The sequence below is a fragment of the Oncorhynchus keta genome, chromosome 22 (assembly GCF_023373465.1).
Source record: "Oncorhynchus keta strain PuntledgeMale-10-30-2019 chromosome 22, Oket_V2, whole genome shotgun sequence".
Lineage (NCBI taxonomy): Eukaryota > Metazoa > Chordata > Actinopteri > Salmoniformes > Salmonidae > Oncorhynchus > Oncorhynchus keta.
In genome coordinates this window covers 48,158,000-48,184,657 of record NC_068442.1, presented here as the reverse complement: position 1 = coordinate 48,184,657, position 26,658 = coordinate 48,158,000, and the positions used below count along the sequence as shown (strand labels likewise).

Here is a 26,658-nt window from a genome sequence, read left to right as displayed (position 1 = left end):
TAAGTGTGTTGACTTATATTACTATATTAGATTAAATGTATGTTTCTTTGTCAAATAAACATACTTTCACAAAAACCACTGTTTCATTACTAACAACAATTCATTGGGGTCATCTGAGACGTTTTCTGAATTGTAATGTTGATGGTGGATCAATGATGATGAAGATCTGTCACGCAAGACACGGATCAATGACATGCAAAGTAGGGGATCATCCAACAACCACATCCTTGTTTGATTAGAGTGTTGACATACAGGAAGTTATTTTGGGGGATTTTATTAGTATTCCCATTGGCTGTTACAAAAGCATCGGCTACTCTCCCTGGGGTCCACACAAAAAAGAAACATTGCATAATACAGAACATAGACAAGAGATGCTCAAGGACAGAACTAAATGAATTTTAAAAATGGCACACACAGCCTACATGTCAATACATACACAAAATATCTAGGTCAAGATAGGGGAGAGGCGTTGGTCCGTGAGGTGTTGCTTTATCAGTTCCTGGGAAACCAGGTTTGCTGTTCATTAGAGTAATATGAGATGGAAGGGAGTTCCATGCAATAACTGCTCTATGTAATACTGTACGCTCTCTTGATTTTGTTCTGGATTTGGGGACTGTGAAAGACCCCTGGTGGCATGTCTGGTGGGGTAAGTGTATGTGTTAGAAATGTATGTAAGTTGACTATGTCAACTAATTGGAATTTTCAACACATTGTTTCTTCTTAAAAGAAGAAGTGATGCAGTCTGTCTCTCCTCAACTATATTAGCCAAGAGAGACTGGCATTCATAGTATTTAAATTAGCCCTCTGATTACAGTATAGAGCAAGAGGTGTCACTCTGTTTTTGGCCAACTGCAGCTTAACTAGGTTTTTCTTCTTCACAGCACTTGACCACATAATTGGACAATAATCAAGACAAAACTAGAGCCTGCAGAACTTTTTGGAGTGTTGTGTGAAAAAAGCAGAGCATCTCTTTAGTATGAACATACTGTCCCTCTCCCAATCTTTACAACCATTAAATCTATGTGTTTTGACCATGACATGTTCTAATCTAAGGTAAATCAAATCAAATCAAATTTATTTATATAGCCCTTCGTACATCAGCTGATATCTCAAAGTGCTGTACAGAAACCCAGCCTAAAACCCCAAACAGCAAGCAATGCAGGTGTAGAAGCACGGTGGCTGGGAAAAACTCCCTAGAAAGGCCAAAACCTAGGAAGAAACCTAGAGAGGAACCAGGCTATGTGGGGTGGCCAGTCCTCTTCTGGCTGTGCCGGGTGGAGATTATAACAGAACATGGCCAAGATGTTCAAATGTTCATAAATGACCAGCATGGTCGAATAATAACAAGGCAGAACAGTTGAAACTGGAGCAGCAGCACAGTCAAGTGGACCGGGGACAGCAAGGAGTCATCATGTCAGGTAGTCCTGGGGCACGGTCCTAGGGCTCAGGTCCTCCGAGAGAGAGAAAGAAAGAAAGAGAGAATTAGAGAGAGCATATGTGGGGTGGCCCGTCCTCTTCTGACCAGCATGGTCGAATAATAGTAAGGCAGAACAGTTGAAACTGGAGCAGCAGCATGGCCAGGTGGACTGGGGACAGCAAGGAGTCATCATGTCAGGTAGTCCTGGGGCATGGTAACACCAAGTAATTTAGTCTCCTCAACTTGTTTGACAGCCAGACCATTCATTACCAGATTCAGCTGAGGTCTAGAACTTAGGGAATGATTTGTACCAAATACAATGCTCTTAGTTTTAGAGATGTTCCGTTCCAGTTTATTACTTGCCACCCATTCCAAAACTCTTTGTTTTCATTGGGTTTCAAGGGTTTCAAGGGTTTCATTGACTTCATTAGCTGTGATTGCTGACACATATATGGTTGAATCATCAGCATACATGTGCACGCAGGCTTTGTTTAATGCCAGTGGCAGGTCATTGGTAAAAAAAAAAATAGAAAAGAGTAGAGGGCCTAGAGAGCTGCCCTGCAGTACACCACACCCTGTGTGTTTGACAGAGGCTTCAATTAAAGAAAACCCTATGAGTTCTATGAGATAGATAGTTCTGAATCCACAATATGGCAGAGGTTGAAAAGCCATTAAACATATGTTTTCTCAACAACAGGTTATGGTGAATAATGTCAAAGGCTGCACTGACATCTAACAGTTCAGCTTCCACAATCTTCAAATTATCCATTTCTTTCAAACAAATCATCAGTGATTTATGTTAATGCAGTACATGTTGAGTACCCTTCTCTATAACCGTGCTGAAAGTCTGTTGTCAATTTGTTTACAGATAAATAGTATTGTATTTGGTCAAACACCATCTTTTCCAAAGAGCTGTGTTGTATAAAATCCGATCCAAAGATTATGGCAGGGACTATTTCATGATATAATAGAAACATATTTAATTCAAGCAGCTGCTTTAATTTCACATTAAATATTTTTCTATTATATCATTATATAGCCCCTGCCTTAATCTTTGGAACATATTTTCCACACAATTTGGTACCAGGACCCGGATGAGAGCGTCCTGACTTGTTGATCTGTTTCCTTCGGCTTGGAATCAGACATCGTCTGGCCACAGCTTAAAAAGGTAAGATACCTTATTAAAAAATCTCTGTGAGGGACTGTCTTTTTTCCAGCCGAGTCTTAATGGTGATCTCTTGTCCTCCTCATACACAACATTTTGCAGTTCAAGTTTTCAGAACTGTTTTTCCTATAATAATTAATCGGGACAGATAATATTGATCAATAGTGGGTATTCAGAGTTTGACCACACTTTAAAGTATTCTGAGTTTGACTATACTTTAAAAGCCAACATAATCACGTGATAGCCTACAGGAAAAGTATTCAGAGTTTGACTGTACTTTAAAGTAGGTCAAAAAGCATTCAGAGTTTGACCGTAAAAAAAAGGAAAGTAGTTCGGAGTTTGACGAAATAATTTTTATTTTATTTTTTAAAGCAATGTATTCTGAGTTTGACCGTACTTTAAGGATAGCATAGCCGGCTGGTAGAAAAGTATTGCGAGTTTGTATGTGTGGTATGTGGGTATAATGAGTTACTAGAGATTTGATAAAGTAGCAATAAAAACAAAACTGAGAAAACATTTTTTCTTTAAATATACAACCTGCGCACCCGTAAGTGAGTGGTGTAAAAAGTGTTCTGAGAGATGTTCAGTGATCCCCTTACGGATCATCTTATAATTATAAGGTTTAAGCCTTTGGCGTCGGCTAATGGGGATCCTAATAAATCTAATCAAAATCATGGCGGCAGGGTAGCCTAGTGGTTAGAGTGTAGAGGCAGCAGGGTAGCCTAGTGGTTAGAGCGTTGGACTAGTAACCGGAAGGTTGCAAGTTCAAACCCCCGAGCTGACAAGGTACAAATCTGTCGTTCTGCCCCTGAACAGCCAGTTAACCCACTGTTCCTAGGCCAGTTAACCCACTGTTCCTAGGCCATCATTGAAAATAAGAATTTGTTCTTTAAAGGACTTGCCTAGTTAAATAAAGAAAAAGAAAAAAAACACAGAAATATATATCTTCTGTATTACAGGAATGGGCGAATACCTCTTGGTTGTAAAATATACTTTATATATTGCTTATGATTGGTTGTATAGCTGTACCTTAGGACCAGTGAAGTTAGTTGACATCCAATTAAATGTGTGCCATTATCAGAACCTATGGTGTGATTAAGCTACAAAGACTTCTACAAGGCCAGTTTATCTCACATAGGCACAGATGTATTGAACTCAAAAAAAATTAAATGGCTGAGTGGTTACTGCAGGTGTTAAAAAAACAACTCTGTTGTGTTCCTGTGACCGATATCATGAGACTGTGATTAGAGACCGCGTGTGCGTCCCTTTTCCCACTATCGTGCCGCCGACCCAAGACAAACTGTACTAGCTAGCTCAGATGTTTTCCAGCACGGTTCAGTTTGGCCCAGCTTGACTCAGTAGTGTGAAAAGGGGCTGTGGTCTCACAGTGTGTGTGTGTCTGCATTATAAGTCAATCACTCAGTTTGGTTCGAGCTCTGTATGTGCAGGACATTTGGTTAACTAGTACCATCCGACAGGGCACAGTATGGGACAACCATGGAGATTCATTCCTACATCAGGTTTCTTTCTATTGGCAGGTAATATCCTTCATTTGCATGTTAGATTTGAAGTTTTATTATGTTGTAAATTATTGTATGTGTTTTTAACAATAATTTGAACATTTTAAGCATGTTTTGCTAGAAATATAATTATCTAACTAGGCTGTGGCTACTCAGTTATTTTTTAAATTATTTCTCACCTGGAAAGTTCTGTTTTTTTTCTTTTCAAAACTGGTTGAAGGGCTATTTTTAGGCACTATGAGTGTGATACATTACACAGTAAATGAGAATCACTGCCTCCAGATAAATTAATTCGATTTAAAAAATAATAATTTATGCCATTTTTTATTTGACATTTTTTGGAGGGGCCAGTGCAAAAAAAATACTTGTGTAAAAACACCCCCCAAAATCTCTAGATAACATCCTGAGTGCCAATATATTTGATCGCATCGGTAAGTGCTCGTGATGCTTATTAATCCAATGAAATATGCACAAGGGAAATACATTGAGTGGACAAAACAATATGAACACCTGCTCTTTCCATGACACAGGCTGATCTGGTGAATCCAGGTGAACGCCACGATCCCTTCTGGATGTCAGATCCTCTTCAATCAGTGTAGATAAAGGGGAGGAGACAGGTTCAAGTAGGATTAAGCCTTGAGACATGGATTCCACATTCAGAAGGTGAATGGGAAAGACAAAAGATTTAAGTGCCTGGTTTGTGTCAGGAACTGCAACACTGCTGGGGTTTCTCACGCTAAACAGTTTCCCGTGTGTATCAAGAATGGTCAACCACCAAAAAAGGACATCCAGAAAATTTGACACAATTGTGGGAAGCATTGGAGTCAACATGGGCCAGCATCCCTGTGGAATGCTTTCGACACCTTGTAGAGTCCATGCTCTGATGAACTGAGGCTGTTCTGAGGGCAAAAGGGAAGGATGCAACTCAATATTAGGAAGGTGTTCTTCATGTTTTGTCCACTCAGTGTAAGTTTAGATGTTCCACATATGCATTTACATAAAAGTGACCTGTTTAACATGGGTTCCCTCTATCTCTGTGACTAATGTCTTTTTCATTTGTCCTTCTGGTTTGTTTTAAGGTATAATGTTTTGTTCAGAGTAATGTTTGTTTGTTACATTTCTTTTTCTAAACGTCCCTCTAAAAATACCTTATTACAAACGTGAATGACGACTTTTTGAGAAATTGAATGTTTTAAATTACTGAGAATTATCACTTTTGACAAATACTGTAGGTATGTATGGTAGCCTACAGTTTTAGCTGAATGGTGAGGTTTGACCAACTTGACACAATGTAGTATACCATGTTGCATGATATGAGTTTGGGCAGTTTTGAAAGTTTGGAGGTTGCTAATGTCCCTTACTTATGAATAACCTTGTACTTATTGATTTAGTTCCATTGATACTATAGAATTTAATCCTATGGATGGGCTCCTTCTACCATCTCTCTTTCTGTCTCTTTTTTTATTTTTCTCTTACTCTCGTTCCTTTTGCTCTCTGCCGCTCTCACTCTCTCTCTGAATCTCCTCTATGCCATTAAGTATATTTATGCCAGTGCGATTTGACCTGTAAAGAGGGCCACAGCGGTCCAACCTACGAGTCGATGCAGACTGTGTTTGACCGCATATCCTTCAGACCGGCAGTCAACCTGAGCAATCCCACCATAACAAACATCTCCTTCACCCTGTATGCTGTCCTGGGCGTGGTGAGTGTTGGACAGTGTAAGGCCAATGTTCCTCTTTGCATAGGGTCCATTCATTCAATTCATTCGTTACTAACAATTATCCACTTTCTTGCTTGGTCTTATTTCAGAATGAGAAGACCCAGATCCTCACTACCTTCCTGTGGTTGAGATTGGTGAATGTCAAGAGATCTTCCTATTTTATTTTGCCAACAGTTTGTAGTGGTATAAGCTTCCCTAAGCCTAATTCTTTACTGGGTCCTTTTTAGTACTGGCACCATCAGTTCCTGGTTTGGGACTCTGATGCTTGTGGCGGAGTCACCAGGATTTCTCTGCCAGTCAAAGAGCTCTGGGTGCCTGACATCATCGTGTATGAGTTGTGAGTGTCCGAAAAAAAACTGACTTTGTTTTACTCATCTATACGCCTATCTTCATGTCCTGTATCAAACTTGGGGTCAACCAACCCCCCCCAACCATTATCACCTCCTCCTTCTCTCCTCTATCACATGACCTTCTCTCCTCTATCACATGTTCTTATATCCTCTATCACATGACCTTCTCTCCTCTATCACATGACCTTCTCTCCTCTATCACATGTCCTTCTCTCCTCTATCACATGTCCTTCTCTCCTCTATCACATGTCCTTCTCTCCTCTATCACATGACCTTCTCTCCTCTATCACATGACCTTCTCTCCTCTATCACATGACCTTCTCTCCTCTATCACATGACCTTCTCTCCTCTATCACATGACCTTCTCTCCTCTATCACATGACCTTCTCTCCTCTATCACATGTCCTTCTCTCCTCTATCACATGACCTTCTCTCCTCTATCACTGTTCCTTCTCTCCTCTATCACATGACCTTCTCTCCTCTATCACATGACCTTCTCTCCTCTATCACATGTTCTTATATCCTCTATCACATGACCTTCTCTCATATGTCCTTCTCTCCTCTATCACTGTTCCTTCTCTCATCTATCACATGACCTTCTCTCCTCTATCACTGTTCCTTCTCTCCTCTATCACATGACCTTCTCTCCTCTATCACATGACCTTCTCTCCTCTATCACATGACCTTCTCTCATCTATCACTGTTCCTTCTCTCATCTATCACATGACCTTCTCTCCTCTATCACATATTCTTATATCCTCTATCACATGACCTTCTCTCATCTATCACATGTCCTTCTCTCCTCTATCACATGACCTTCTCTCCTCTATCACATGACCTTCTCTCCTCTATCACATGACCTTCTCTCCTCTATCACATGACCTTCTCTCCTCTATCACATGTTCTTATATCCTCTATCACATGACCTTCTCTCATCTATCACATGACCTTCTCTCCTCTATCACTGTTCCTTCTCTCCTCTATCACATGACCTTCTCTCCTCTATCACATGTTCTTATATCCTCTATCACATGACCTTCTCTCATCTATCACATGACCTTCTCTCCTCTATCACATGACCTTCTCTAGATCTACTGTCTCTATTATAATATGACAGACCAGCTAGATCTACTGTCTCTATTATAAGATGACGGACCAGCTAGATCTACTGTCTCTATTATAAGATGACATACCAGCTCGATCTACTGTCGCTATTATATTATGACAGACCAGCTAGATCTACTGTCTTTATTATAAGATGACATACCAGCTAGATCTACTGTCTCTATTATAATATGCCAGACCAGCTAGATCTACTGTCTCTATTATAAGATGACAGACCAGCTAGATCTACTGTCTCTATTATAATATGACAGACCAGCTAGATCTACTGTCTCTATTATAAGATGACAGACCAGCTAGATCTACTGTCTCTATTATAAGATGACATACCAGCTAGATCTACTGTCTCTATTATAATATGACAGACCAGCTGGATCTACTGGCTCTATTATATTATGACAGACCAGCTAGATCTACTGTCTCTATTATGTTATGACAGACCAGCTCAGCTAGATCTACTGTCTCTATTATAAGATGACATACCAGCTAGATCTACTGTCTCTATTATAATATGACAGACCAGCTAGATCTACTGTCTATTATAATATGACGGACCAGCTAGATCTACTGTCTCTATTATAATATGACAGACCAGCTAGATCTACTGTCTATTATAATATGACAGACCAGCTAGATCTACTGTCTCTATTATAAGATGACATACCAGCTAGATCTACTGTCTCTATTATAATATGACAGACCAGCTAGATCTACTGTCTCTATTATAAGATGACATACCAGCTAGATCTACTGTCTCTATTATAAGATGACATACCAGCTAGATCTACTGTCTCTATTATAATATGACAGACCAGCTAGATCTACTGTCTATTATAATATGACGGACCAGCTAGATCTACTGTCTATTATAATATGACGGACCAGCTAGATCTACTCTCTATTATAATATGACGGACCAGCTAGATCTAGTGTCTATTATAATATGACGGACCAGCTCGATCTACTGTCTCTATTATAAGATGACATACCAGCTCGATCTACTGTCTCTATTATAATATGGCAGACCAGCTAGATCTACTGTCTCTATTATAATATGACATAACAGCTAGATCTACTGTCTCTATTATAATATGACAGACCAGCTAGATCTACTGTCTCTATTATAAGATGACATACCAGCTAGATCTACTGTCTCTATTATAATATGACAGACCAGCTAGATCTACTGTCTCTATTATAAGATGACATACCAGCTAGATCTACTGTCTCTATTATAATATGACAGACCAGCTAGATCTACTGTCTCTATAATAAGATGACAGACCAGCTAGATCTACTGTCTCTATTATAAGATGACATACCAGCTAGATCTACTGTCTCTATTATAATATGACAGACCAGCTAGATCTACTGTCTCTATTATAAGATGACGGACCAGCTAGATCTACTGTCTCTATTATAAGATGACATACCAGCTCGATCTACTGTCGCTATTATATTATGACAGACCAGCTAGATCTACTGTCTTTATTATAAGATGACATACCAGCTAGATCTACTGTCTCTATTATAATATGCCAGACCAGCTAGATCTACTGTCTCTATTATAAGATGACAGACCAGCTAGATCTACTGTCTCTATTATAATATGACAGACCAGCTAGATCTACTGTCTCTATTATAAGATGACAGACCAGCTAGATCTACTGTCTCTATTATAATATGACAGACCAGCTAGATCTACTGTCTCTATTATAAGATGACATACCAGCTAGATCTACTGTCTCTATTATAATATGACAGACCAGCTGGATCTACTGGCTCTATTATATTATGACAGACCAGCTAGATCTACTGTCTCTATTATGTTATGACAGACCAGCTCAGCTAGATCTACTGTCTCTATTATAAGATGACATACCAGCTAGATCTACTGTCTCTATTATAATATGACAGACCAGCTAGATCTACTGTCTATTATAATATGACGGACCAGCTAGATCTACTGTCTCTATTATAATATGACCAATCATCTAGCACATGTCCTTCTCTCCTCTATCACTGTTCCTTCTCTCATCTATCACATGACCTTCTCTCCTCTATCACTGTTCCTTCTCTCCTCTATCACATGACCTTCTCTCCTCTATCACATGTCCTTCTCTCATCTATCACATGACCTTCTCTCCTCTATCACATGACCTTCTCTCCTCTATCACATGACCTTCTCTCCTCTATCACATGACCTTCTCTCATCTATCACTGTTCCTTCTCTCCTCTATCATTGTTCCTTCTCTCATCTATCACATGACCTTCTCTCATCTATCACATGACCTTCTCATCTATCACATGACCTTCTCATCTATCACATGACCTTCTCATCTATCACATGACCTTCTCTCCTCTATCACATGTCCTTCTCTCCTCTATCACATGTCCTTCTCTCCTCTATCACATGTCCTTCACTGTTGACGTTGAGACTGGTGTTTTGCGGGTACTATTTAATGAAGCTGCCAGTTGAGGTCTCGTGATGCGTCTGTTTCGTGTTGTGTTGTACCTGTGTTGTACCAGAACTTCAGTTTCTTGGCAATTTCTCTCATGGAATAGTCTTCATTTCTCAGACCAACAATAGACTGATGAGTTTCAGAAGAAACTTTGTTGTTTCTGGCCATTTTGAGCCTGTAATCGAATCCACAAATGCTGATGCTCCAGATACTCAACTAGTCTAAAGAAGGACAGTTTTATTGTTTCTTTAATCAGGACAACAGTTTTCAGCTGTGCTAACATAATTGCAAAAGTGTTTTCTAATGATCAATTAGCCTTTTAAAATGATAAACTTGGATTAGCTAATACAACGTGCCATTGGAACACAGGAGTGATGGTTCCTGATAATGGGCCTCTGTACACCTATGTAGATATTCCATTAGAAATCAGCCGTTTACAGCTACAACAGTCATTTACAACATTAACAATGTCTACACTGTATTTCTGATCAATTTTATGTTATTTTAATGGACAAAAAAATGTGCTTTTCTTTCAAAAACAAGGACATTTCTAAGTGACCTAAAACTTTTGAACTGTAGTGTATATTGTTCCAAAATACTTTAGAGAGCTGTGTTTTCTATTGGCATATTGCAAAAAAAACTTTCATATTAGATTTTTTTTTAGAGCAGTTCACAATTTTGTGCCCCCCTCTCACCCCAAATGTTCTGCATCGGTATCAGAAGTCCCAAAAAATAAATAATTAGCAAGGCTAAATTAGGGGGTCGAGCTCATTCAAATAATATCCAGTGTACTTTTGCCAGTGTTCATTTTTTTAAATTATTATTTTTTTTTACATTTTAGTCACTTCTGCAGACACTCTGCATTCAACTAGATTAACAACCATCTGTCACAGTCATAGACATTTACATTTACATTTAAGTCATTTAGCAGACGCTCTTATCCAGAACGACTTACAAATTGGTGCATTCACCTTATGACATCCAGTGGAACAGCCACTTTACAATAGTGCATCTAAATCTTTTTGGGGGGCAAGTCAAAAGGTTCTGTAACCTTTACTGAAAACACTGAAACACTGAAAACACTGAAACACTGAAACACTGAAAACACTGAAACACTGAAAACACTGAAACACTGAAAACACTGAAACACTGAAAACACTGTTGTAAAAGGGCTACATGCAAATGTATGTTTTGTACATTTAAAATACCAATTTCACATATTATAACTAAACACAATCTTTGCTAGAGTTCATTTTATGTTGATACATTGGTCTTTAGGGTATTTTTGATGCATCTTTGCCTCCCTCTCTGTCTCTCAGTGTGGACGACGACGTGTCACAGCAATGCCCCTACGTCTACGTCAACCACACAGGACACATCCGCTGGGACAGGATGCTGCGCCTCGTCAGCGCCTGCAACCTGGAAATCTTCAGCTTCCCCTTCGATGTGCAGAACTGCTCGTTTACCTTCGGCTCCTACATGCACACCAGTAACTAACTCTACTGTGATAGGCTACTGCATGCACACCAGTAACTATCATAGTGGCGTTAGGCTACTGCATGCACACCAGTAACTATCATAGTGGAGTTAGGCTACTGCATGCACACCAGTAACTATCATAGTGGAGTAACTATCATAGTGGAGTTAGGCTACTGCATGCACACCAGTAACTATCATAGTGGAGTTAGGCTACTGCATGCACACCAGTAACTATCATAGTGGCGTTAGGCTACTGCATGCACACCAGTAACTATCATAGTGGAGATAGGCTACTGCATGCACACCAGTAACTATCATAGTGGAGTTAGGCTACTGCATGCACACCAGTAACTATCATAGTGGAGATAGGCTACTGCATGCACACCAGTAACTATCATAGTGGAGTTAGGCTACTGCATGCACACCAGTAACTAACTCTACTGTGATAGGCTACTGCATGCACACCAGTAACTATCATAGTGGAGTTAGGCTACTGCATGCACACCAGTAACTATCATAGTGGCGTTAGGCTACTGCATGCACACCAGTAACTATCATAGTGGAGTTAGGCTACTGCATGCACACCAGTAACTATCATAGTGGAGTTAGGCTACTGCATGCACACCAGTAACTATCATAGTGGAGTTAGGCTACTGCATGCACACCAGTAACTATCATAGTGGCGTTAGGCTACTGCATGCACACCAGTAACTATCATAGTGGCGTTAGGCTACTGCATGCACACCAGTAACTATCATAGTGGAGTTAGGCTACTGCATGCACACCAGTAACTATCATAGTGGAGTTAGTCTACTGCATGCACACCAGTAACTATCATAGTGGAGTTAGGCTACTGCATGCACACCAGTAATTAACTACACTGAGTGGACAAAACATTAGGAACAACTTTCTAATATTGAGTTGCACCCCATTTTGCCCTCAGAACAGCATCAATTCATTGCGACATGGACTCTACAAGGTGTCAAAAGCGTTCCCCAGGGATGCTGGCCCATGTTGACTCCAAATGCTTCCAACAGTTGTGCCAAGTTGTCTGGATGTCCCCTGGGTGGTGGACCATTCTTGATACACACAGGAATCTATTCAGTGTGAAAAACCGAGCATCATTGCAGTTCTTGACACAAACCGGTGCGCCTGGCACCTACTACCATACCCAGTTCAAGGGCACTTAAATCTTTTGTCTTGCCCATTCACCCTCTGAATGGCACACATACACAATCTATGCCTCAATGATCCTTCTTTAACCGGTCTCTTCCCTGACATCTACACTGATTGAAATGGATTTAACAAGTGACATCAATAAGGGATAACAGGTCAGTCTACGTCAAGGAAAGAGCAGATGTTCCTACAGCGCAGTGGTACAGCGGTCTATAAGACACTGCATCTCAGTACTACAGACCCTGGTTCCATTCCAGGGCTGTATCACAGCAGTCTAAGACACTGCATCTCAGTACTAGTGGGGTCACTACCCCCAGCTACAAATATCCTATAATACCCCGGCTACTAATATCCCCCCAGCTACTAATATCCAAATATATATATAAACCCTTTTCTCTCTCAATTATCGTACATACTGCCAAAGCCTACTTTGGCAATGGAAAAGGAATGACCCCCCCTCTCTCCCCATTAGTAAAGGATGTGAGGTTGACTCCAGCCCTGTCCTTTGAGGAGATGTCGGGGAACTCGAAACAGTACCTGGAGGCTAGTGGGGAGTGGGAGCTGGTCAACATCTATGGAGAGGCGTCTGTCCTCAAGTTTGGCATCGACGAATGGGACATCATCACTTTCTGGGTGAGAGAGATAGACAGGGAGACAGGGAGATGGGGAGGGAGAGAGAGACCCGCTAAGACAGGAATACATGCACTTCTCATGGGTTAGACTTTTTTTTCTATAAGCACCAACAGAGGTTGTGGTACAGTAAAAATACTCACTGTATCTGCTGTCTCTCTGCTCTCCAATATGTCTCCTAATACATCTGCTGTACTTGCTTCATCTCACCACCAGGTGGTGATAAAGCGCAGGCCAGTGCTCTACGTGGTCAACCTGCTCATCCCCAGTTCCTTCCTCATGCTCATCGACATCCTCTCCTTCTACCTGCCCCCTCACAGCGTGGACCGCGCCTCCTTCAAGATGACCCTAATTTTGGGCTACACCGTCTTCCTGCTCATCATGAACGACCTGCTGCCCAGCACGGCCAACGGCACCCCCCTCATAGGTCAGCGTCCTGTTCATAAGTGCACACAAAGATACTAGGATTGTGGGTTCTATTCCCACGGGGGACCAGTACGAAAATGTATGCACTCAGTACTGTACGTTTCTCTGGATAAGTACGTACGCTAAAATGTAAAAGGAATTAATTAATTCACATTGAAATAAATTACATTTGCAAAGTATTTCAAGAAACTGAAAAACAAGCAACTATTTGTATATCAGATTAACTGTTTTGTACAGACTCAAGTTACAAATGCTGGTAATCACTCAAATAGCTTTCGTTTTTTAAAATCACATAAGTAGTGCACTGTGGCTTTGCTGGTCATGAGTTATAGAGGTTTTCAGCGCGCTGAAATACCGCGAACATTTAATGTTGCAATGGTAAAAAGTTTAATTCCTACAACTTTCACTGACAAGATCATTTTGCCTACTCTTAATTCTTGCCTATTATGTTGGCATGCATAACCTTGTTGAACGGGATCGAGTGACGAGTGTAACGGTAGGATTATTTAAAAAATCCGCGTTCAACCGGAATCATGCTGTAAGATTCTATCACATTATTCAAAATACCAGAATTGGTTAAAAAACTATAAATCGTTTCAATAGCCCAATTTATATGCATGCCCCAAAACAACAGAAGATTGATCAAAATAAACTACCGTTAATCAAAACACTTATCACTCCCGTTCAACAACTCTAAATCGCGTTAGGATGCGCTCCCAACGGGAAACTTGAAATAACATGATATAGGTTAATGAAATAATCGAAAAACAAATATTTGATTTATTTATTAGCCTCGTGGTTATAAGTATTTAGGCGTATCATGTAAATTAGACCTTGTGAAATCGTTGTAAAAAGCGCAAAAGATACTGATGGATGTGTCTAGGTTATTTATGGATTGATCATATAGCAATATCAATGCATTCTTTCAACAACTCCAAAGCAATTTCCTGTCTTTGGCGCAGCAACCGCTTGCTCATTCTATAATCAAGTCTTAACTGGTTTGGACAGCTCGTGAGGTATCCTAAATATCTGTCGACTAGGTGAACTCTTCTGACTAAATAGGTTTCATGCATAGCTTTGGTTTTAACCCATAAGTGTCAGTGTAAAAACTATTGGTCACTAAATCCGGAGAAATGACAGACCATGTCAAAAACAGTTTTTTTGTTGTTTTTTTTCTTCTAACTAGATCCAGCTAGAAAGACCATGTAAACACAGTTGGCTGGTTGCCCTCACCCTTCTGAGTGGTTGGATGCGAATACGCTCACCCACTATAAGTATGCAATATACATATTTATACAACAGGCGGGTCTAATCCTAAATGCTGATTGATTAAAACCACATTCATTACGTTAAAATGCCTATTTACTCAGTTCCATCTGACTGCGCATTCCACTGTCTCATCAGCCCAGCCAGGAGTCATGCGTCCTCTGAAACATGACCCGCTCAACCACGCTTCTTAACATTTCTAGCGCAGGCGTTTCCGCTAGCGACCCACCTCGACAACATCCGGTGAAATCACAGAGCACGAAATTCAAACTACAGAAATATAAATATTTAACATTCATGAAAATACGTGTGCAATAAAGCTTAACTTCTTGTTAATTCAGCCACTGTGTCATATTTCAAAGGCTTTACGGCGAAAGCACACCATGCGATTATCCGAGTACAGCGCCCCGCATACAGAACCATGAACAAAAAAAAATTAAACCAGGCAGGTGCGACACGAAAGTCAGAAATAGCGATATAATAAATGCCTTACCTTTGAAGATCTTCTTCTGTTGGCACTCCAAAAGGTCCCAGATACATCACAAATTGTCCTTTTGTTCGATAAAGTCCTTTTTTATATCAATAAAAACTCAGTTTAGCTGGCTCGCTTCAGTAAATAATCCACCGGTTTCCCTCCTTCAAAATGCATACAAAATGAAACCCAAACGTTACTAATAAACGTATCCAAACAAGTCAACAAGGTTTATAATCAAAGCTTAGGTACCCGAATACATAACTAAATGATCAAATTTAAGACGGAGAATAGTATGTTCATTACCGGAGATAAATAACAAAGAACGTGCTTTCCTCCACGCGCATGGAAACACTACAGCCAAAATGGGAGCCACCTAGAATAACTACAACTTCTGGCTCATTTTTCCAAATACCAGCCTGAAACTCTTTCTAAAGACTGTTGACATCTAGTGGAAGCCCTAGGAACTGCAATCTGGGAGGTTTTCGCCTTATAATAAAAGTGACAGCCATTGAAAACAGTGATAGGCTGAAAATGTTTTTTTTTGGGATGGTTTGTCCTTGGGGTTTTGCCTGCCATATCAGTTATGTTATACTCACAGACATTACTTTAACCGTTTTAGAGTGTTTTCTATCAAAAATCTACCAATTATATGCCTATCCTAGCTTCTGGGCCTGAGTAAAAGGCAGTTTACTTTGGGCACGCTTTTCATCCGGATGTCAAAATACTGCCCCCTACCCCAAAGAGGTTTTAAGGGGATCGTCGTCCAGTCAACAGGACAGTTGTAAATCATGCAACACCTTGTGTCAGGATGGCAGATTTTAGAGAAAAAATAAATGTCGGTACATATATCGGCTGAAAACTTAAATTCTTGTTAATATAACTGCAATGTCCAATTTACAGTAGCTATTACTGCAAAAAAAATGCCATGCTATTGTTTGAGGAGAGCTCCTAACGAAACACTTTTTTCTCCGCGATAGGTTTGATAAATGCACCTCCGAAGGTGAAATGAATGGCAAATGGCATTACACTTACAACTTGTCTATAAACACAACATCAATATAAACATAAACTTAAACATTCACTTCTTGGAGAGAGAGAAACAAATTACTTGTATTGACAAAGGATCAAGATTTATGACACCATCTCTCTCCAGCCTTGTGTGAGAATCTGCCAGGCTGAGATCTTATCAGATCTGCCCTGGAGCCACAGAGTCGCAAATTACTCTGTTCATGATCAAGCTCCAAGAACCGTTTGGGATGACTCTGGGATGACTGTGGGATGACTCTGGGATGACTGTGGGATGACTCTGGGATGACTGTGGGATGACTCTGGGATGACTCTGAGATGACTGTGGGATGACTCTGGGATGACTGTGGGATGACTCTGGGATGACTGTGGGATGACTGTGGGATGACTCTGGGATGACTGTGGGATGACTCTGGGATGACTGTGGGATGACTCTGGGATGACTCTGGGATGACTCTGAGATGACTCTGGGATGACTGTGGGATGACTCTGGGATGACTGTGGGATGACTGTGGGATGACTCTGGGATGACTGTGGGATGACTGTGGGATGACTCTGGGATGACTGTGGGATGACTGTGGGATGACTCTGGGATGACTGTGCGATGACTCTGGGATGACTGTGGGATGACTCTGGGATGACTGTGCGATGACTCTGGGATGACTGTGGGATGACTCTGGGATGACTGTGCGATGACTCTGGGATGACTGTGGGATGACTCTGGGATGACTGTGGGATGACTCTGGGATGACTGTGCGATGACTCTGGGATGACTGTGGGATGACTCTGGGATGACTGTGGGATGACTCTGGGATGACTGTGGGATGACTCTGGGATGACTCTGAGATGACTCTGAGATGACTGTGGGATGACTGTGGGATGACTCTGGGATGACTGTGCGATGACTCTGGGATGACTGTGGGATGACTGTGGGATGACTCTGAGATGACTCTGAGATGACTGTGGGATGACTGTGGGATGACTCTGGGATGACTGTGGGATGACTCTGGGATGACTGTGGGATGACTCTGGGATGACTGTGCGATGACTCTGGGATGACTGTGGGATGACTCTGGGATGACTGTGGGATGACTCTGAGATGACTGTGGGATGACTGTGGGATGACTCTGGGATGACTGTGGGATGACTCTGGGATGACTGTGCGATGACTCTGGGATGACTGTGGGATGACTCTGGGATGACTGTGGGATGACTCTGAGATGACTCTGAGATGACTGTGGGATGACTCTGGGATGACTGTGGGATGACTCTGGGATGACTGTGGGATGACTGTGGGATGACTCTGGGATGACTCTGGGATGACTCTGAGATGACTGTGGGATGACTGTGGGATGACTCTGGGATGACTGTGGGATGACTCTGGGATGACTGTGGGATGACTCTGGGATGACTGTGGGATGACTCTGGGATGACTGTGCGATGACTCTGGGATGACTCTGGGATGACTCTGGGATGACTCAAGAAGCTCGCCCCATGGCAGCACAATAAAACACCTTAATATAGGCCACTATGGAAAACGCTGCGGTGGCGTGTGCATGCAACAAGACTATGTTTACCAATACAGCAATTCAACTTCTGCAAAAGTATTTGTGCAACAATAACACTTCTGACAGGAAGGAATAATACGAACATATGATAAACAATTTGTTAACGCAGCATTGGCAGCTCTTAACATGAAAGAATAGTAAACAACCATAACAGTAGAATATATGTCTGAAAGCTATCGAAGTAATGATAGGTCATGACACAGTATGTACAAAACCCAATAAAACCCAATAAAACTTTCCTGCACCGTGACATTCAGAAATTGGTGTTACTGTTGACAATAAAAAATAAAAAAAACGTCTTCAGAAATGTGCATCTTCTCCCTTCCCGACGACGATAACACTCTGACCTGAGTAGGCAGGTGTTCGTGTCCAGATGAGCATTTCCAAGCGCTCTGATTGGTTAGGAATGGCAGGGCTATAATAGGTGAGGAATAACTAAGGTAGGCCGAGCAGCCAAACTAACGGGATTTAAGGGAAACTGAAGAGACTGTGAGGGGAAGTTACGTCGAGAGGAGAGGAGTAGTACTGCCTTTTCTACAGTAGGAGTAAAATGTCTCTATTATCAGCACTTACGACCAAATGTATACTTCGAGACGCTTTGTGGATACGCTATGATACGGCCCCTGGTCTACCTGTTAGACACGGAGCACTGAGGTCTATGATCAGTGTTGTGGTTTAGACACGGAGCACTGAGGTCTATGATCAGTGTTGTGGTTTAGATACTGAGCACTGAGGTCTATGATAAGTGTTGTGGGTTAGATACTGAGCACTGAGGTCTATGATAAGTGTTGTGGGTTAGATACTGAGCACTGAGGTCTATGATAAGTGTTGTGGGTTAGATACTGAGCACTGAGGTCTATGATCAGTGTTGTGGGTTAGATACTGAGCACTGAGGTCTATGATAAGTGTTGTGGGTTAGATACTGAGCACTGAGGTCTATGATAAGTGTTGTGGGTTAGATACTGAGCACTGAGGTCTATGATCAGTGTTGTGGGTTAGATACTGAGCACTGAGGTCTATGATAAGTGTTGTGGGTTAGATACTGAGCACTGAGGTCTATGATAAGTGTTGTGAGTTAGACACTGAGCACTGAGATCTATGATAAGTGTTGTGGGTTAGATACTGAGCACTGAGGTCTATGATCAGTGTTGTGGGTTAGATACTGAGCACTGAGGTCTATGATAAGTGTTGTGAGTTAGATACTGAGCACTGAGGTCTATGATCAGTGTTGTGGGTTAGATACTGAGCACTGAGATCTATGATAAGTGTTGTGAGTTAGATACTGAGCACTGAGGTCTATGATAAGTGTTGTGAGTTAGACACTGAGCACTGAGATCTATGATAAGTGTTGTGGGTTAGATACTGAGCACTGAGGTCTATGATCAGTGTTGTGGGTTAGATACTGAGCACTGAGGTCTATGATAAGTGTTGTGAGTTAGACATGGAGCACTGAGGTCTATGATAAGTGTTGTGGGTTAGACACGGAGCACTGAGGTCTATGATCAGTGTTGTGAGTTAGACATGGAGCACTGAGGTCTATGATAAGTGTTGTGGGTTAGATACTGAGCACTGTGGTCTATGATCAGTGTTGTGGTTTAGATACTGAGCACTGAGGTCTATGATCAGTGTTGTGGGTTAGATACTGAGCACTATGATAAGTGTTGTGGGTTAGATACTGAGCACTGAGATCTATGATAAGTGTTGTGAGTTAGACATGGAGCACTGAGATCTATGATAAGTGTTGTGAGTTAGACATGGAGCACTGAGGTCTATGATAAGTGTTGTGGGTTAGATACTGAGCACTGTGGTCTATGATCAGTGTTGTGGTTTAGATACTGAGCACTGAGGTCTATGATCAGTGTTGTGGGTTAGATACTGAGCACTATGATAAGTGTTGTGGGTTAGATACTGAGCACTGAGATCTATGATAAGTGTTGTGAGTTAGACATGGAGAACTGAGATCTATGATAAGTGTTGTGAGTTAGACATGGAGCACTGAGATCTATGATCAGTGTTGTGGGTTAGATACTGAGCACTGAGGTCTATGATAAGTGTTGTGGGTTAGATACTGAGCACTGAGGTCTATGATAAGTGTTGTGGGTTAGACACTGAGCACTGAGATCTATGATAAGTGTTGTGGGTTAGATACTGAGCACTGAGGTCTATGATCAGTGTTGTGGGTTAGATACTGAGCACTGAGGTCTATGATCAGTGTTGTGGGTTAGACACGGAGCACTGAGGTCTATGATAAGTGTTGTGGGTTAGATACTGAGCACTGTGGTCTATGATCAGTGTTGTGGTTTAGATACTGAGCACTGAGGTCTATGATCAGTGTTGTGGGTTAGATACTGAGCACTATGATAAGTGTTGTGGGTTAGATACTGAGCACTGAGATCTATGATAAGTGTTGTGAGTTAGACATGGAGCACTGAGATCTATGATAAGTGTTGTGAGTTAGACATGGAGCACTGAGATCTATGATCAGTGTTGTGGGTTAGATACTGAGCACTGAGGTCTATGATAAGTGTTGTGGGTTAGATACTGAGCACTGAGGTCTATGATAAGTGTTGTGGGTTAGATACTGATCACTGAGATCTATGATAAGTGTTGTGGGTTAGATACTGAGCACTGAGGTCTATGATCAGTGTTGTGGGTTAGATACTGAGCACTGAGGTCTATGATCAGTGTTGTGGGTTAGACACAGAGCACTGAGATCTATGATAAGTGTTGTGGGTTAGACATGGAGCACTGAGGTCTATGATAAGTGTTGTGGGTTAGACATGGAGCACTGAGATCTATGATAAGTGTTGTGGGTTAGACATGGAGCACTGAGGTCTATGATCAGTGTTGTGGGTTAGACACGGAGCAACAAAATAAACAAAACACTGTGTCCCACACTGGAGGCTGTTGAGGGGAGGATGGCTCATAATAATGGCTGGAACGGAGTCAATGGAATGACATCAAACACCTGGAAACAATGTGTTGGATACCATTCCACTCCAGCCATTACCACAAGCCTGTCCTCCCCAATTAAAGTGCCACCATCCTCCTGTGGTGACCCTCCCTACTAATTGGGGGCAATTCCATTGCACTTCAGGTACTTCTGGGAGTGAACCCGAAGTCCTCTGAAAATAAATGGCACATCTCAATTAATCTCATCTCCTGAATTTGAAGAGAATTTAACCCACCTAACCCTGTAGTGTCCCTGCTACCCCCCCCTCTCAGGAATTTACTTTTCAGTGTGTCTGGCTCTCATGGTCATCAGCCTGTTGGAGACAGTCGTCATCACTAATGTGCTCCATTCCAACTCCAAGAAGTACCGCGAGGTGCCCCACTGGGTCCGCGTGGTCATCCTGAAGCACATCGCCCGTATGATCTGCTACCAGTGGCCCGAGGAGCTTGTTCAACCCTCAGCCTCCAGAGGATCCACCCAGGATGACAAGACAGACAGACCAAACCCCAGAAGCCCTCCCTGGGTCCTTGCACCAGCCAACCCTGTGCACATCCCTGCCCAGCACACTACAAGCACCATTGGTGAGGAGCCATTCGCGGGTAGATTTGATGAGCAGAGATGAAACTGTTAAATAATCTGGGCTCATTTCGGGTAGATTTGATGAGCAGAGATTAAACTGTGAAATAATCTGGGCTCATTTCGGGTAGATTTGATTAGCAGAGATGAAACTGTGAAATAATCTGGGCTCATTTCGGGTAGATTTGATTAGCAGAAATGAAACTGTTAAATAATCTGGGCTCATTTCGGGTAGATTTGATTAGCAGAGATGAAACTGTGAAATAATCTGGGCTCATTTCGGGTAGATTTGATTAGCAGAGATGAAACTGTGAAATAATCTGGGCTCATTTCGGGTAGATTTGATTAGCAGAGATGAAACTGTGAAATAATCTGGGCTCATTTCGGGTAGATTTGATTAGCAGAGATGAAACTGTGAAATAATCTGGGCTCATTTCGGGTAGATTTGATTAGCAGAGATGAAACTGTGAAATAATCTGGGCTCATTTCGGGTAGATTTGATTAGCAGAGATGAAACTGTGAAATAATCTGGGCTCATTTCGGGTAGATTTGATTAGCAGAGATGAAACTGTGAAATAATCTGGGCTCATTTCAGATTTGATTAGCAAGATGAAACTGTGAAATAATCTGGGCTCATTTCGGGTAGATTTGATTAGCAGAGATGAAACTGTGAAATAATCTGGGCTCATTTCGGGTAGATTTGATTAGCAGAGATGAAACTGTGAAATAATCTGGGCTCATTTCGGGTAGATTTGATTAGCAGAGATGAAACTGTGAAATAATCTGGGCTCATTTCGGGTAGATTTGATTAGCAGAGATGAAACTGTGAAATAATCTGGGCTCATTTCGGGTAGATTTGATTAGCAGAGATGAAACTGTTAAATAATCTGGGCTCATTTCGGGTAGATTTGATTAGCAGACATGAAACTGTTATAAAGTAATAGTTTGGGATCATTTCCATTTCAACCTTCAAGTCAATTTAAAAACTTAACAATTTAAATCATTTCCGGAATTTAAATTGACTGGGTTACCAGGGAACTGCCCCAATCCCTTCTATATCACAAAATAGCATATTACCAGAAAGCTTAACACTTTCTTAGGTAATATGCTTAACCCTGCAGGTAATATGTTGTTATTGTGAACATGTGCTTGCTCAAACATGATCAACTGCGTATTGAGCATCCAGTCTTGCTGACCAATAGCAACGTTTCAGCACCATAGATGCTTAGCCTATGTTCATCCCTTTGTTGTTTTTAGGTCCTGGGGTGGTGTCCTCTGTGCCTGAGCTGGGTCAGATCTGCCAGGACCTGAGTGACTTGCGTGCCCACCTAACGTCGATGCAGAAGGAGGGCGTGCTTCAGGAACAATGGTGCCACGTAGGCTACGTGCTGGACTTCCTGCTCTTCCGTATCTACCTCCTCCTCATCTCCTGCTACGCCATGGTCATTATCTGTATGTGGTGCATCTGGATCAACCAATGAGAGACCAAAAGGGTGCATTTGTTTTAGCTTGCCCATTCCATTGGTCTGAAAGTGACATCTCAGATCACCTCAGGCAGTGGGGCGAACTAAAACAAATGCACCCAGAGAGAGAAGAAAGAAGGGGGGGTGGAAAAGAGTGAGACCAATGTACCATACATCTCTGATTTTTTTTTATGTAGTTTTAATTTCGCGAAAAATCAAGTTTACATTTTTATTTATTTATTTTTACCTTGTCAGCTCTGGGATTCGATCTAGCAACCTTTCGGTTACTGGCCCAACACTAACCACTAGGCTACCTGCCGCCCCCTCTAACCACTAGGCTACCTGCCGCCCCCCTCTAACCACTAGGCTACCTGCCGCCCCCTCTAACCACTAGGCTACCTGCCGCCCGCTCTAACCACTAGGCTACCTGCCGCCCCCTCTAACCACTAGGCTACCTGCCGCCCGCTCTAACCACTAGGCTACCTGCCGCCCCCCTCTAACCACTAGGCTACCTGCCGCCCCCTCTAACCACTAGGCTACCTGCCGCCCCCCTCTAACCACTAGGCTACCTGCCGCCCCCCCTCTAACCACTAGGCTACCTGCCGCCCCCCTCTAACCACAAGGTTACCTGCCTGCCGCCCCTAAAGTCAAATGCTCCTACAGTCCATGTAGGCTTACTACATGTTATTTATCTGGTATACTAAATGCCTGTGGAGATTTTAGTGAAACGCTACCATGTTCACCAAGAATAACACCCCACTGAAGGTTTAGAAGCCCTGCGGTCTGAGGGTTTAGAAGCCCTGCGGTCTGAGGGTTTAGAAGCCCTGAGGTCTGAGGGTTTAGAAGCCCTGAAGGTTTAGAAGCCCTGAGGTCTGAGGGTTTAGAAGCCCTGAAGGTTTAGAAGCCCTGAGGTCTGAGGGTTTAGAAGCCCTGAAGGTTTAGAAGCCCTGAAGGTTTAGAAGCCCTGCGTTCTGAGGGTTTAGAAGCCCTGCGGTCTGAGGGTTTAGAAGCCCCAAGCCCCGAGGGTTTAGAAGCCCCGAGGGTTTAGATGCCCCGAGGGTTTAGATGCCCCGAGGGTTTAGATGCCCCGAGGGTTTAGATGCCCCGAGGGTTTAGATGCCCCGAGGGTTTAGAAGCCCCGAGGGTTTAGAAGCCCCAAAGGTTTAGAAGCCCCAAAGGTTTAGAAGCCCCAAAGGTTTGGAAGTCCTGAGGTCTGAATACACATTTTTCATGAACAATAAACTGAAGTACTCTTGACTGAAAGAGCTGTGTATACACAGCAGCCCTTACTATGCCAGTCCTCATTACCCACAGGGCTCAATTAACACTTAAGCCTGCTAACAGCCTGCGAAGCTGTAAAATAACAAAATGGAAAACAGCTATAAATACACCTCCTAATTGTCTTGCCTTCTACTTGACTCCATTCGCTTCATTGGACTCCTGTCTAAATGTACGATTCTGTGTCTTGTGGCAGAAAAACATCAAGCCATGGTGACATCCCAATAACCTTCCTCCTCATGTGTTCCCTCGTTCACTACTCCCAAGTTTTAAAGCATTAGATTGGTGTAAGGCACGCGCTAGAGGGAGTTCCCATAAACCGGTCAATTCTTCTAAATTCCATGGAGGGAAGTGAGTGCACTCTTCAGGAGAAACAAGACCGGGATGTAACCCAAAGCTACTTTGCCCCTAAGGGCTACCGTACAAACCACCCATCCATCCCACAATCCCCCAGGAACCAGCAACGACACCGGGAGAAAACAGTCTGACCAGTCTTTAATTGTCATCATATTTGAATTATATAACAGTACATAAAACACAAACAAACAATAGCATTTTCTTCCAGTAGTTTACTTAAAGCTCCACAGCACCCTACACGTAAAAAAAAAACAGTGTTATATTTAATAAGGACGGGAGTCTGCTTGGATCGGGGAGGCCATCAGTAAAATCAACTGAAGATCAGGGCCTGTATTCGCAATGTGTCTCGGAGTAGAAGTGCTGATCTAGGATCAGTTTTGCCTTTCAGATCATTATGGATACTACTATACGGACGGGGGGGGGGGACTGAACACAGGCCCAGACACCTTCCGGGCGACGATTATATCAATAGCGTTTCTATTTAAAGCAGGCTTGTTAAAATGTTAGATGAATAAGGTTATACTCCCCTGGTTGGCAATAGACTACACAGACTACAATATCTGTCGGGAAGGGAACATTGAAATATGAGTCTTATGAGGGCCAACACTATGCTGTTCTGGAGTTTGTTTTTTCTTTTTGTTTGGTCCTTCTGTAGCTCAGTTGGTAGAGCATGGCGCTTGTAACGCCAGGGTAGTGGGTTCGATTCCCGGGACCACCCATACGTAGAATGTATGCACACATGACTGTAAGTCGCTTTGGATAAAAGCGTCTGCTAAATGGCATATATTATTATTATATATATTCTCCAGTCTGTATATATGTAGTCATGTTATATATGGGCTAGTTTCCCACGGACACACAAAGTCTAAAAGGACTTTCTCCATCCTAAAAGCTTCTTAGTCAGAGGCTTAATCTGGCAGGAAAACCAGAGCAAAATGTTGTGTATTACCAATCGTCTTGTGAATGAGCACTCTTCCCCCCACCATCGCTAACCACAGCGACCAACAGAAAACCAAATAGATTTGTCCCAAAACTCAAACACAACCGTTCCATATCTTCTTTGCATCAGTCGTCATAAACATTAAAATGGTGAAACTTGGGATGATGGATTAACACGCTGTGGGGAAACCGAACAGACCCTCTGAATTCAGCAAAACCATGAAAGACAGTAAAGCCCTTCAGGAATATTGGACCTCAGCCCAAGAGGCCCAAGTTGAATCCATGTAGCAACAAGATCAGGATGGTCGTACGAGGCTGAACGGTACTATAACCTGTAAAGCCCTATATGCTTTGTGTGAGATAAACATCACCAACACCCCTTCCCCCCCCAACCCGACAGACCAGTGCAATTCAATTGAATAAATCAACAACAAAAAACACACTTCATATTTGACACAAAAACAGAAATATTAAGTGTCCAATTAGGCTGGTGCTTTTCAGCAGGTACAGACCCACACAGTAGACACACACTCTCACACCCACCCACCCCTCTCACACACACACACACACACACACACACCCACCCACCCCTCACACACACACACCCCTCTCTCTCTCACACACACACACCCCACCCCTCTCTCTCACACACACCCACCCCTCTCTCTCACACACACCCACCCCTCTCTCACACACACACCCCCCCTCTCACACACACCCACCCCCCTCTCTCACACACACCACACCCTCTCACCTCTCTTACACACACCCTCTCTCACACACACACACCCCCTCTCTCACACACACACACCCCTCTCTCACACACACACACCCCTCTCTCACACACACACCCCCCTCTCTCACACACACACACCCCCACACACACACCTCTCACACCCCACACACACCCCTCTCTCACACACCCCCCCTCTCTCACACACCCCCCTCTCTCACACACCCCCTCTCTCTCTCACACACCCCCTCTCTCACACACCCCCCTCTCTCACACACCCCCACACACACCCCTCTCACACACCCCCCCTCTCACACACACACACACACACCCCACACACACACACCCTCTCTCACACACACACACACCCCTCTCTCACACACACACACACACACCCCTCTCTCACACACACACACACACCCCCTCTCTCACACACACACACACACCCCCTCTCTCACACACACACACACACCCCTCTCTCACACACACACCCCTCTCTCACACACACACCCCTCTCTCACACACACACACCCCTCTCTCACACACACACCCCTCTC

At 42.7% G+C, this 26,658-nt stretch overlaps 1 protein-coding gene and 1 long non-coding RNA gene across 2 annotated transcripts; both read left to right on the top strand.

Annotated features, from left to right (window-relative positions):
- The first annotated feature begins 215 nt into the window (after positions 1-215).
- On the top strand, positions 216-22,812 carry LOC118401579 (5-hydroxytryptamine receptor 3A). Its single transcript, XM_035799206.2, has 9 exons — positions 216-4,120; positions 5,641-5,804; positions 5,912-5,956; positions 6,050-6,159; positions 11,076-11,245; positions 12,884-13,044; positions 13,258-13,468; positions 21,028-21,336; positions 22,589-22,812. The coding sequence occupies exons 1-9, from the start codon at positions 4,069-4,071 to the stop codon at positions 22,810-22,812; spliced, it is 1,446 nt and encodes a 481-aa protein (XP_035655099.2). The 5' UTR covers positions 216-4,068.
- Positions 22,813-23,542: 730 nt separating this feature from the next.
- LOC127910697 (uncharacterized) lies at positions 23,543-24,610 on the top strand. The gene is made up of 2 exons (XR_008075795.1): positions 23,543-23,583; positions 23,649-24,610. It is a non-coding gene; the product is annotated as an uncharacterized LOC127910697 (long non-coding RNA).
- Positions 24,611-26,658: the final 2,048 nt, after the last annotated feature.

What these genes read in the sequence shown, in the direction of transcription:
- LOC118401579 (XM_035799206.2), top strand. Translation starts at nt 4,069, where the DNA reads ATGGGACAACCATGGAGATTCATTCCTACATCAGGTTTCTTTCTATTG. An exon ending in CCTTCCTGTGGTTGAGATTG is followed by an intron (nt 5,957 to 6,049) that starts GTGAATGTCAAG and finishes GGTCCTTTTTAG; the next exon opens with TACTGGCACCATCAGTTCCT. An exon ending in GACATCATCGTGTATGAGTT is followed by an intron (nt 6,160 to 11,075) that starts GTGAGTGTCCGA and finishes TCTGTCTCTCAG; the next exon opens with TGTGGACGACGACGTGTCAC.